Source organism: Somniosus microcephalus, chromosome 27 (genome assembly GCF_052327205.1).
Source record: "Somniosus microcephalus isolate GS21.2 chromosome 27, FLI_Smic_1.0, whole genome shotgun sequence".
NCBI lineage: Eukaryota > Metazoa > Chordata > Chondrichthyes > Squaliformes > Somniosidae > Somniosus > Somniosus microcephalus.
The window spans coordinates 204,311-218,472 of record NC_141013.1 but is presented as its reverse complement, the minus strand read 5'-3'; the positions used below and the strand labels follow the sequence as shown (position 1 = coordinate 218,472).

General features: G+C 50.6%; 1 protein-coding gene across 1 annotated transcript in view; it reads right to left on the bottom strand.

Moving 5' to 3' along the window:
* Positions 1 to 14,162, bottom strand: part of cilp (cartilage intermediate layer protein, nucleotide pyrophosphohydrolase) — a 107,633-nt gene that overhangs the window by 13,901 nt on the left and 79,570 nt on the right. The window contains exon 7 of the mRNA XM_085968265.1: positions 6,544 to 6,652. Within this exon, the coding sequence (XP_085824391.1) occupies positions 6,544 to 6,652 (109 nt within the window). The remainder of the gene's footprint in view (positions 1 to 6,543; positions 6,653 to 14,162) is intronic.

Genomic DNA, 14,162 nt, shown 5'->3' with positions numbered 1-14,162 from the left:
GAGAACAGTCAAGTTAGGAAGACTTGTTTGAGAGAAATAGCTTTGAAGTAAACTACTCCAATGTTTTATGTAAACAGACTGTTTTCAAAGGATTCAGGAACAGATACGTCAGGAGGTTTTCTCTGTGACATGTACCTTTGCTGTGGGCAAAACCTGGTGTATAAAGGAGCTTGGTTTTCAACAGTACTTCGGAGGGCTTGAAAGATAGAACCAGAAAACAAAAGCCACTCTCTGTACAGTATAGATTGATCACCTGTGCTGGATATCAGTAAAGTCTGTTCCGTATACTCCATCATCGAGTGTCTCGAGCTTACTCGAAGTGCGATAGCAAAATACTGTGGATGTTGGAAATCCGAAATAACAACAGAAAATGCTGGAAAAACTCAGCAGGTCAGGCAACATCCGTGGACAGAAATTTGAGTTGACGTTTCGGGTCAAACCCTTCTTCAAAACTGGAAAGAATAGATCGGAGGCAGGGCTGCGATCGGACAAAAGAATAAAAGAAACAAAAGAAGTAAAAAAGAGACAATAAAAGGTATTAGAAGCTAGATGAGATGGTAATAGGCTGAGATTAGGTGTAAAGTGTACTGGCAGGGCAAGAGATAGCTGCCAGGTGTGAGAGAGAAACAAAAGGAAAGGGGGGGGGGAAAAGGAGTGGAAAAATAAGAAGAAAAAATGAAATAGGGGCCGAGGTTATGATCTGAAATTGTTGAACTCGATATTGAGTCCGGAAGGCTGCAGAGTGCCTAATCGGAAGATGAGGTGCTGTTCCTCGAGTTTACGTTGAGTTTCCGTGGAACAATACAAGAGGCCAAGGACGGTGAGGTCCGAGTGAGAATGGAGCGGTGAATTAAAATGACAGGCGACCGGAAGCTCGGGGTCACCCTTACGGACTGAACGGAGGTGTTCCGCAAAGCGGTCACCCAATACGCACTCGAAGTGCGCTGTTGTGAAGCAGAGAAGGAAGGAGGCCAACTAACTGTTGGATGTTAACACGTCCCACCTTCTACAGCCCGACTCCTGATCCCCGACCCCTGCACCCCACCCCTTCACACCTCGACCCCTGTGCATCCCAACCACGACTCCTAATCCCCGACCCCTGCATCCCACCCCTTCACACCTCGACCACTGTGCATCCCAACTCTGACTCCTGATCCCCGACCCCTGCACCCCACCCCCTGCGCCCCTCCCCTATGCCCCCGCTGTAATGTATGTACCTTTAAGGGGGGGAACTACTTTTTACAGCTCATGTATACTGTAGTACCGGCAGTGACCACACCTGTATATCACGCTGAGTAGTAATCTGTACAGATCAGTTGCAGTCTGAGCCACGTTGAGTAAACACCTATTGTACCGTTCTCCGCAGTCTGTGTCTTCATATACACGGACGTAACATTGGCGACGAGGCAGGTTTGAACCTACCTGCAACTCTGCATCACCTCCCGGGGATTCGTTCCTGGAGATCAGTGGATTGGAGGTCAAGGCCAAAGACTCGGGCGTCGACCACGGGCAACCGCCCAGTCATCCAGCAGAGACTCGAGAATTGCGGGGGTGGCTGTCAAGAGCCAGGCTTGGCTTTCCAGTCGAGGTGGTCCAGCGAAACGGGCTGGCAACAGGTAGTGCGCAGACCCTTCCCGGACAGCGGTGGGCTAGAGCCCGACCGAGCGGCACAGCAAAGGGCCGAGCAGCGTCGACGGGGGAGAGAGAGAGAGAGAGAGAGAGAGAGGGCAGAGTGCACAGGGCGCAGCCGGTGTTCAGGGGCCGAGCAGCGTCGGAGAGAGGGAGAGACGCGCAGAAACCCGCGAGGCACCGCCATTGCCACGAGGACCGCCGAGAGCGGCATTGGCAGCAGCGCAGGAGAAACGCGCAAAACCTACAGGGCGCCGCCATTGCCACGAGAACAGCCGGGAGCGGCGTCGGCAGCAGCGGGGGAGGAAGGAAAGCGTGGGAGACGCCATTTTAGGCCATTGGGAGACGCCATTTTAAATCACACCCAAAATGCCGAAGAGTGGCAGTATCACCGCATTTGACAATGAAGTCGAAGATTGGACTACATATGTCGAACGAATAGAGGTGTACTGCAAGGCAAATGGGGTGTCAGATGACAAGAAAGCGTCGGTATTGTTAAATTTAATGGGTGCAAAGACGTATGGTTTATTACGAAATCTAGTAACCCCAACGAAGCAAATGGAAAAGAGTTTTGAAGACATAGTAATGATACTAAAGGAACATTTAAACCCCACACCGCTGCTGATAGCAGAAAGATTCAAGTTTCACAAACGGAACCAGCATAAGGATGAAAGCAATGCTGATTATTTAACAGAACTACTATCGAAACACTGCCAGTTTGGAACGGGACTGACAGATGCCTTAAGGGACAAGTTTGTGTGTGGGCTTCAAAGTGAAGGAACCCAGAAACGGCTTTTATCTGAAAAGGACCTTACGCTAGAAAAGGCTTTCAGCATTGCGGTATCATATGAAGCAGCAGCACGGGGCGCTGCAGAGATACAACAGAGACCGCAAGAATATGGCACAAACGAAATGTCATATGGAACAGCGAAGTGCTATCGCTGCGGCAGAACAACACACGACCAGAATGATTGCTGGTTCAAAGACAAAGTGTGCAGACAGTGTGGAAAAGTAGGACACATAGCACAAGTCTGCAGGTCGGGAAAGAAAACCAGCAATAAGAAACCTACCAAAGGAAAGTACCAGAAGGTACATAAGATGACGGAGAATAGTTCAGACGAACAAAAGAGTGATAACAACTCCGAAAGCAGGGAACTGAGTTGTCTGAAACTACATAATGTGATCACAATGGAGGATCACCGAACCATTTGGGTCACTCTCAAGATAGCAGGAGTCCAGGTAAAGATGGAATTGGACACAGGATCAGCCCTAACAGTCATAAACCGACGGGACTATGAGCGGCTATTCTCACACATACCCTTGAGAGACACAAAAATTATTTTGAAGACGTACACGGGGCAAAAAGTCCACCCCAAAGGAAAAATAAGGGCGACCGTTATATAGAACGGTAAGGAAACACCAAAACTAGACCTGTATGTATTGCAAGATGGAGGACCATCATTACTGGGACGTGAATGGATCCGGAAAATACAACTGGATTGGCATTCCATACAGGCACTGACTGTGGCTGACAAAAAGGATGACGACGTCACACCTGGGTGACTGTCAAAGATCCTAACTGACGCGAAAGAAGTGTTCCAGCAAGGACTCGGAACACTAAAAGGCATGACAGCGATGATTAAAATTGAAGAAAACGCAAGCCCAAAATTTTTTAAGGCCAGACCGGTACCTTATGCGATCAGCCCAGCTGTCGAAGCAGAGCTGGAGAGTCTGGAACGTTCAGGTGTACTGTCCAAGGTAGACTGGAGTGAGTGGGCTACACCCATCGTCCCTGTGATGAAAAAGTCGTTGAGCAGCACGCCTGGGGAACCAAGGAAGGTTCGCATCTGTGGGGACTTTAAGGTAACAGTGAACCCGATCCTTCACACCGTACAATATCCACTTCCGCGGATTGAAGATATTTTCGCCTCGCTATCTGGAGGGAAACTCTTCACTAAGATTGATCTGGCCCAGGCGTATCTGCAAATGGAGGTAGAAGCATCATCAAAAAAATACCTCACAATCAACACCCATAAAGGTCTCTACCAATACAATGGGCTGGTATTCGGGGTAGCATCAGCTCCGGCTATTTGGCAGAGGGCAATGGAACAAGTCCTGCAAGGGATCCCAGGGACCCAGTGTTATTTGGACGACATCCTGGTCACGGGCAAAAATGACAGTGATCACCTTGCCAACCTGGAGCAGGTGCTCACTAGATTGCAGGAACATGGGCTCCGAGCTAAGCACCCCAAATGCGAGATTTTTTAGAAAACAAATCTCGTATTGTGGCCACGTTATCGATAAAGAGGGGTTACATAAGTCCCCAGAGAAGATTGAGGCAGTCGTCAAGGCTCCAGCACCGGAAAATGTGTCACAACTGAGGTCATTCCTCGGGCTGGTAAACTACTGCCATAAGTTCTTGCCAAATTTGTTTACAATACTACACCCACTGAACACCCTACTGCAAACTGGGGTGCCATGGAAGTGGAGTGATGAATGTAGACGAGCTTTCCAGAAGAGCAAAACACTAATCACATCGAAAGAGGTATTGGCCCATTACAACCCAGCATTACCAATTTGGTTGGTATGTGATGCGTCACCCTACGGCATTGGAGCGGTGCTGTCGCACAAATTCTCGGACGGCTCAGAGAGGCCAATAGCTTTTGCGTCACGATCATTAACCTCAGCCGAGCGTAACTATGCCCAGATTGACAGGGAGGCCCTCAGCCTAGTGTGGGGAGTGAAAAAGTTCAATCACTATCTGCACGGGCAGAAATTCACCTTGCTGACTGATCACCAGCCTCTTGTCTCCATTTTTAATCCGAAGAAGGGCGTTCCGGTGATGACTATGCAACGACTACAAAGATGGTCACTTTTTCTAGGGGCGCACCACTATGAGATTGAATATGAGGGCACGAAACAGCATGGAAATGCTGATGGGCTATCACGCCTGCCACTGCCTACTGCGGAGGAAGCACCAGCAGTGGATCCTGTCAAAATATTCCATTCGACTATAGTTGAATACCTACCGGTAACTAACGCTTGTATCGAAAAGGAAACCCGAAATGACCCGACACTGTCTCGGGTATATGATTTGACGGTGAAGGGATGGCCAGCACATGGCGACTCACTGTTGCCAGCATTCTCAACAAGTCACTGTGCCGGGGGACCTTGATGTGTGGATCCCGAGTGGTAATTCCACCCAAGTTAAGGGATAGAGTGCTCAATGAGCTTCATGAGGGTCATCTGGGAGGGGTAAAAATGAAAAGCCTAGCCAGGGCTTATGTGTGGTGGCCGGGAATCGATAAACAAATCGAGGACCTGACCAAGAGCTGCTCAGGATGTCAGAAAGTCCAAAATGCACCACCACAGGCCCCTCTACACCCATGGGAGTGGCCCTCATCTCCATGGCAACGGGTGCATATTGATTTTGCTGGTCCATTCATGGACTCAATGTTTTTAATAGCCGTGGATGTGCACTCGAAATGGCCCGAGGTCATCAAAATGTCCTCCACCACCACGGAGAAAACTATTGCAGTCCTACGGACCATTTTTGCCAGGAATAGCTTGCCAGAACAGATTTGCTCCGACAATGGACCACAGTTTGTGTCCGAAGAGTTCCGGAGGTTCTTGAAAAAGAATGGGGTAAGGCATTACACATCCGCCCCGTATCATCCAGCCACAAATGGATTGGCTGAGAGGTTTGTACAAACCTTTAAGAAGGCAATAAAGGCTATGTACAATGACAACATTCCGCTGCAGCACAAGGTGGACAATTTCCTGTTCGTCAACCGGAATGCGACACATGCAGTCACCAACCAGGCCCCAGCCATGATGTTCTTTAACCGAAGGTTAAGATCTCGCCTGGATTTGCTCAGACCAAACGTACGAAGAGATGTTGAGAGTAAGCAATTCCAGCACATCCATGAGAAGCCAACAAGGAGCTTCAATGTAGGGCAACCAGTCTTGGCCCGCGACTACCGAACAGAAAAATGGCAGCCAGAAACGATATGCACACGGCAGGGCCCACTAATGTACACAGTGGACGTTGGGGAGAGCATCACGAGACGCCATGCTGACCAGATCCTAGAGTCACAGGAACAAGTCAACCCCATGCCTCGCCCATACGTACCTGGTGATGAACCCGACGTACAGGTAGCAACCGACGATAGGGGGCCAGAATCGCCTCCGCACCAAGAGCAAGACACTCGGGAAAGGCGCTATCCAGAAAGGATCAGGAAGCCTCCCCAAAGACTGAATTTATAAATAGACTATTTTCAGCTAATGTTGCATGTTAAAAAATGTTAATTGTAATTAGTTTGATATTTAATTGTTAAATGAGTGTTATGGTACTGTTAATCTAAAAGGGGAGGAATTGTAATGTATATACCTTTAAGGGGGGGAACTACTTTTTACAGCTCATGTATACTGTAGTACCGGCAGTGACCACACCTGTATATAACGCTGAGTAGTAATCTGTACAGATCAGTTGCAGTGTGAGCCACGTTGAGTAAACACCTATTGTACCGTTCTCCGCAGTCTGTGTCTTGTTATACACGGACGTAACACCCGCACCCTGCAACTCTATCTTGTTCACTTATACTGGCTCCTGGTTCCCTGATGCCTCATATTTCAAATTCTTATCCATGTGTTCAAATCTCTCCATGACCTTACCCCCTGGATCCATCTCAGTCACCTCCTCTATCCCGACAACTGCCTCCCCCAAATTCTCCAATCCTCTGACTCTACCCTGTGGTATATCCTCCTCTTCACCCCACCATTAGTGGCTGCGCCTTCAGCTGCCAAGGCCCCATGTCCTGGAACAGGAGGTTAGAGAGACAGGGACGGGAGAGGCCATGAATGAATATAAACACAAATAAGACAATTTTAAGTTTAAATGAAAAGGGCTCTTACCAGAAGTACTTGTCAGGTGGGGGATTACACAGAATCTTGCAACAGAACGTTACAGCTTGCCCCTCACGCCTGACTTTGCTCAGTGGCTGTTTCCTGATGTACGGCTTTTCTGCATTGTACAAAGAACAAGATTTAGTAAAATCAAACGATCCCAGGAAGTTGTGTATGTTCTTGGATTGATTGTATCCTGTGCCACTCGTTGTATAGATTGTGTCCTGGTTAACCCTTGCACCCCGATCCCAGCGCCCCTCCCCGTGCCATGACCCCTGCACCTCGATCCCTGCACCCTGACCCCTGCAGTACGACTGGAGCACACTGACCCCTGTGCCCCTGCCCCCTGCACCTTGACCTCTGCACACCCTGACCCCTGCATCGTGAAGACCAGATACTTCCTGGACACAGATTTAAGGTAATTGGCAAAAGAACCAGAGGCGACATGAGAATTTTTTTAATGCAGTGAGAGGGCGGTGGAAGCAGATTCAAAAGGGAATTGGATAAATACTTGAAAAGGAAAAATTTACAGGGTTATGGGGAACGAGCAAGGGAGTGGGGCTAATTGGAGAGCGCTACCAAAGAGCCAGCACAGGCACGATGGGCCCAAAATTTACAGGGAGGCGGGGAGAGGGGAGAGGGAACCTGGGAGAGGGAACTTGGCAACCAAACTTAACGGCAGGTCCTCATTAACATCCATTAGTTGTGTTTCCCGTCTGGCAGCGATTGGGAGGGGGAGGGAGGCTGCGACTGCATCTGGGGGAGGCCGAAGGTGTGGGAGAGGGTATGATTGAGAGGGTCCAGGGAGGGGGAGGGAAGCTGGTGATCGGAGCTGGGCGGGGTGGGGGGGGAGCAATCCTGCTTCTCCTGGCCCACAAGGAGTGCTGAAACGGACACTTACCTGCTGGAGCCAGCACCTCCCGCCTCCCTCTCACTACCAGATTTCTCGAGCGCTGCTTGCACTGTGGGAGCCCGTTTTAAATATGATAATGAAGTTCCACCCCTCTTCACACGGGACACTCGGACATCCCAATATCCACCGCCGTAAAGATGGCAGCAGGCGAGTGCACAGCATGTTGGGGTCATGTTCCCCGTATTTAACTCTGCACAGAGCGGGACTTGAACAGAGTGTTTTATTTGGGAATTTGGAAAGAGTGGGAATTTGGAGAAGAGGGGGAAGGAGTTGCTGCTTTTTGCCTACACTATTTGTAGTGCTTTGTGTTACAGGTAGATATTTAATTTCAGTATCCTTAATTTAATCTAGGTAAAGCAAGTAGTCAAGAAACTACACTGTAAACTAAGTTACCTAAATACAAATTTAATTCAATAAATCAAGGTCATACAGGGATGGCAGTGCCGGTGGTGTGCCACAACTGCAGCACGTGGGAGTTTGTGGAGAGCATTGTGATCCCGGACAACCACGTTCGCAGTAAGTGCCTGCATCTTGAGGAACTTCAGCTCCGAGTTTCTGAGGTGCAGACATTGCGGGGCAGCAGGGATGGGGAGAGTTACCTGGACACTTTGATCCAGGAGGCAGTCACACCCCTTAGGTTAGGTAGAGGTACAGGTCTGGTTAGTGGTCAGGGACAGGAGGGTGTGACTGCAACTCAGGCAGGTATGGGGACCCCAGGTGCAGTGCTGGAGGAGCCTCAGCCTTTGCCCTTGTCCAACAGGTATGAGGTTCCTGCTGCCTGTGTGGATGAGGGAAAAGCCTGCATGATGGATGAGCAAGCTGACCATGGTGCAGGTAGTTAACAGGCAGTTTTGAGGCTTTTCCCCATTTTACACCTGTAATTGCGGGCTTCCCAAGGGCTGTGAAACTCGCCAGGGTCAGCGAGGCAAGCAGTGGGTCTGCGGGGGTGAGAGGGGTCGAAATGTCAGCTGTGGAGGTGAGTGATGGGTGCAAGTGTGGAGAGGCAAGTGTGAGAGGCGAGTGTAAAGTGTTGGAAAAAGTTTCCTTATCTTTGCTTCTTTCTGCAGGCTTCAACCTTTTGAGGATCCGGAGGTGCCTCATCTCAACGGCAGATATGACAGAATGGCTGCTGCATTCTCAGATGCAGCAGCCATCTGCTTTCTACTGAGGAGAGAGGTCTTGGTGAGCCTGTGTGCAAGGGCTCACATTAGAACAGAGATTGTCAGTGTTGGTCAGCTTCTAAAAGCTGTCAAACGCTGACAATTCATCTGCCAAAAAATGTTCGACAGATGAAGCGTCCAACGCTGACATCATCTGTCACCGGCTTTCCCTTAATTGGCCAGTAAGTCCACAGGATGGGCTTAACAATGCCAATCAAGGGAAAATAGCGTGGGTTGGTCAGACGTCGCTGGGGCCAGGACTGAAACCCGGAAACCAGAAGTCCCGCCTCCAGCACGTCTCCATTGAGAAAATCCAGCCCTTTGTGTCTGTCTTCACGGAAGACGAGGCACAAAACTTCCCGGAATTAGTGGAGAACCAAGGGCCTAGTGAGAATGAGGAACTGAAAGAAATTAGTATTAGTAAAAAAAAAAAAATAGTACTGGAGAAATTAATGGGACTGAAAGCCAATAAATCCCCTGGACCTGATGGCCTACATCCTAGGGTTTTGAAAGAGTTGGTTATAGAGATAGTGGATGCAATGGTTGTCATTTTCCAAAATCCATAGGGGGAGAAGTTCGGTTATCCCCCGTTTGGGGGCGGTAACCGAATTAGCGCCAACAATTTAGCACCCTCCGCGAGAGTACTGCCCCGGTTGCTAAATTGGGCTTACCGCCTCAGCAAGGGAGCAGAGCGCTACCTCAGGTGCTCCACTTCCGCTCGGGACGGTGTCTGGGGCGTAAAGCGCAGTAGCACCGAAGCACTACGCAGCTGCTCCATGTAGCGTGGATGTGTTTCATCGCCCCTCCCCTTCCGTTAAAGGGGAGGGACGCTGTGCACTCTGCAGGCCTATTGACGGCCTCTACTAGCCCACCAGGGTGGCATAGTGCCATGGCCACAGCCCAGCACTGAAACACGGTGCCAGGCTGCGCGATGGTGGCCATGACCCATGCCAAGGGCTGCCACGAGGGGCTGACCTGGAGGTCAGCCAAAGCAATAAAATGGCGGTGCGGGGCAAAGCTGCGCTTCCCCTTTAATTACCGCCTCACGAGCGGAGGTTGGCCCTGTTCGCGACCCACAAGGCTGTCGCTTACATCGCCTGTGGCAGCTTTGCGGGGCGTAGCTGAATTTCTGCCTCGGGGCGGTAAGGGGCCGAGGCGGGGCACCAAGGGTCGCGTCGCTCGGCGATGACGTCTTCGCCGGCGGCACAGCGCTGTGGGGCGCTACAGGCTACCGCCACCACCGCTAACCTCCCACTGATTTTTGCGGGAGGCATTAGTGGCGCTGTGACTGGGCACTAGAGGATTTGTGCCCTGTGGATGAGGGGACCAAATGTAATATATCCAAGTTTGCTGATGATACAAAGCTGGGTGGGAATGTAAGTTGTGAGGAGGATGCAAAGAGGCTGCAAGGGGATATAGACAGGCTAAGTGAGTGGGCAAGAACATGGCAAATGGAATATAATGTGGAGAAATGTGAAGTTACCCACTTTGGTAGGAAAAATAGAAAAGTAGAGTATTTTTTAAATGGTGAGAGATTGGGAAATGTTGATGTTCAGAGGGACCTGAGTATCCTTGTACATGAATTACTGAAAGTTAACATGCAGGTACAGCAAGCAATTAGAAATGCAAATGGTATGTTGGCCTTTATTACAAGAGGATTTGAGTATAAGAGTAAAGGGGCTGGAAATTCAGTTGGCTTTGCGCCCAGTTTTCGCCCAAAGAGGGCTTTTGCGCCAGTAGGGGTGGTAGCGCTGATATTGAGCGCCACGGTAATGGCGACGGTAGCCGGTAGCGCTGCGCCGGCACCGATGACATCATTGGTGTGCGCAGTGCCCCGGTTCCGCCCCGCTACCGCCCCGACCCCCATCTTCAGTAGCGGCCGCCTCTTCCGTGGCGGTCGCTAATAACATTCGGAGACCGGGTCGGTACTGCAGCCTTAGTGGGGCGCTTTAAAGTGGAGGTGCAGCCGGCTGCTTTTTCGGCGGCCGCCTGGCCGCACCTCCTTCCCCGGCCTCCTCCACCACCCCCCCCGCGGCATTGCCGGCTGCTTTCCGCGAGCCCGGCACTTCACCGTGGTGCCGGGCTCATTTGCCGGCTCTATCCAGCGGCGATCTACCCGTTGCAGGCACGTCCCCCTTAAGAGAAGGAGGAGGCCTGCAGTACCGCAGCCTGCCGCTCCGCAGCGGGTGGCGCAGCGGCGCCTAGAGCGCTGAAATTCAGTTTCAGCGCCCCAAGCGGGGGCGGGCACACCCTGGAATAGCGCCCGGTTCCGACTTGGGACGCAAAAACTGAATATCTGATGGGCGCAACTGGCTCCGCGCCCAGCGGTAAATTCTCGGCGCAAGCGAGCTGGCGGGGCTATACCTAATTTCTAGGCCAAGATGTCTTACTGCAATTATATAGGGCCCTGGTGAGACCACACCTGGGGGGAGAAAGTCAGGCGCAAAACAACTAGCGCCTGGGTGCGGCACCACCAGCGCCTCCTGCGAAATTCAGTGGGAGGTTAGCGGCGGCGGTAACCATTAGCGCCTGCGGCGCTGCGCCGCCGGTGATCATGTCATTGCCATGCGTAGCGCCCCGCTTGCGCTTCAGCCACAATCTTTGGTGGTGGCCCCCGACTTACTGCCGGACACCATGTCCGACGGGGTCAGGGGGGTCTACCTGCGGCCGGGGCGGTGCTAGTTAAAGGGGAGGTGGCGGGCGGCCATTTTTGTTGCTGGACGCCTGCCAGCACATAAGAACATAAGAAATAGGAGCAGGAGTAGGCCAATCGGCCCCTCGAGCCTGCTCCGCCATTTAATAAGATCATGGCTGATCTGATCCTAACCGCCAATCTACTATCACAGAACCATCTCCTGAATCTAACAGAATTAGACACACGGGTGCCGGCTGCTCTCCGTGAGCCCAGCTCTCCTCTTGAGTGCCAGGATCGTTTGTCAGCACTCCCGATCACTAGTGGCCCAGCTGGGTGCCAGGATGAGCTGCGCCAGGCCCCTCCCCTTTAAGAAGGGGAGGAAGGCCTGCAGTACCGCAGCGCGACGTGCCGCAGCGTCGCCTGATAATTCTTTCACAGCGTCCCAAGAGGGAGGCGGGGAGCTTCCACTAGCATCCTGCTTCCCTCTTGGGGTGCTACCATTCAATTTCGTCCACGGGGGTGCTAATTTTTTTGGGGCGCTAAAAGTAGCGCCCCAGTGAAATTAGTGCCCCAAAGGGGGCGTTACTCAATTTTTTCCCCCCTTGAGTATTGTGTACAGTTTTGGTCACCTTACCTATGGAAGGATATACTTGCCATACAGGGAGTGCAACAAAGGTTCACCAGACTGGTTCCTGGGATAGGGGGATTGTCCTATGAGGAGCGATTGAGTAGACTAGGCCTATATTCTCTAGCGTTTAGATGAGAGGTGATCTCATTGAAACATACAACATTCTTACAGGGCTTGACAGGGTAGATGCAGGGAGGATGTTTCCCCTGGCTGGGGAGTCTAGAACCAGGGGTCACAGTCTCAGAATAAGGGGTCGGCCAATTAGGACTGAGACGAGGAGAAATTTCCTCACTCAGAGGGTGGTGAATCTTTGGAATTCTCTACCCCAGAGGGCTGTGGAGGCTCAGTCGTTGAGTATATTCAAGACAGAGATCGATAGATTTTTGGATATTAAGGGAATCAAAGTATTTGGGGATAGTCTAGGAAAGTGGAGGAGATGAGGTAGAAGATCAGCCATGATCTTATTGAATGGCGGAGCAGGCTCAAAGGGCCAAATGGCCTACTCTTATTTCTTATGTCCTTATGTTCTTATTAACTCTTTAACTCCTTTAATATCGAGGCCAATGTCTCAGGAAACTGAAAGTTCATTGCCTTTATGCCTTGAGCTGTTTTTCCTCTTCCAGTCTATGGGAAAATGATCTCATTTTGCACTCTGACCTTTACTCCCATCCCTTCTCTATCTCATCTTTAAGTTATCAGTTTTTCCACTATTTCTACCCGAACCCTCCCTCCTCTTTATTGGTTTAAAATCCTTTCTACAGCCCTATTTATCCTTTCCACTAGTACCTCAGTCCCAGCGCAGTTCTGGTGTAGCATACCCCAGCGGTATAGATCGCTCCTGTCCCAGTATTGATGCCAGTGTCCCATGAAATGGAATCCCTCCTTCCACACCCGTCTTTCAGCCACACAGTCACCTTCCTGATCTGTTTGTTTCTCCGCCAATCAGCACGTGGCTCGGGTAATAATCCCGAGATTATTATCCTTGAGGTCCCGCTTTTTAGCTTAGCTCCGAACTCCTGATACTCCCTCAGCAGAACTCCCTCAGCAGAACCTCCTAACTTTTCTTCCCCATGTCATTGGTCTCGACATGGGCCACGACAACTGGATCTTCCCCCTCCTTTTCCAAATTCCTTTCCAGCCGCGTCGCGATATCCCTTACCCTGGCACCAGGTAGGCAACACACCCTTCAGGACTCTCGATCGTGGCTGCAGAGGATGCTATCTATCTCTCTAATTATTGAATCCCCTAGAACAACAACCTTTTTATTCCTCTCCTCCCCCCTTGAACTGCCTCCTGCTCCACGGTGCCTCGGTTACCATTCTGGCCATCCTTCTCGCAGTCTTTCTCCTTATCCCCACAGGTAGCAAGTACATTGTACCGGTTGGACAGGACCAGTGTCTGCGGGACCTCCATCCCTGCTGACTGTCAGTCACCCTCCTCTTCCTGCACCTGCCTTTCACTCTCTACATAGCGTGACTGCAAAAATAAGGGCTGTGTAATAGTGAGGAGAGTATAATAGTGAAGGGAGTGTAATAGTGACGGGTGATAAAGTCCCACATAAGAGGTTAGTGTGGTAATATACTGGCATGGATTGAAAATTGGTTAACAGACAGGAAACAGAGAGTAGGAATAAATGGGTCTTTTTCGGGGTGGCAGGCGGTGACTAGTGGGGTACCGCAGGGATCAGTGCTTGGGCCCCAGCTATTCACAATATAGATCAATGATTTGGATGAGGGAACCAAATGTAATATTTCCAAGTTTGCTGACGACACGAAACTAGGTGGGATTGTGAGTTGTGAGGAGGATGCAAAGAGGCTTCAAGGCGATTTAGACAAGTTTAGTGAGTGGGAAAATACATGGCAGATGCAGTATAACGTGGATAAATGTGAAGTTATCCACTTCGGTAGGAAAAACAGAAAGGCAGAGTATTATTTAAATGGTGATAGATTGGGAAATGTTGATGTACAAAGGGACCTGGGTGTCCTTGTACACCAGTCACTGAAAACAAACATGCAGGTGCAGCAAGCAGTTAGGAAGGCAAATGGTATGTTGGCCTTCATTGCAAGAGGATTTGAGTACAGGAGCAAGGATGTCTTACTACAGTTATACAGGGCCTTGGTGAGACCACACCTGGAGTACTGTGTGCAGTTTTGGTCTCCTTAAAGGATATACTTGCCATAGAGGGAGGTTCACCAGACTGATTCCTGGGATGGCTGGACTGTCGTATGGAGAGAGATTGGGTCGACTAGGCCTGTATTCACTAGAGTTTAGGAGAATGAGAGGGGATCTCAT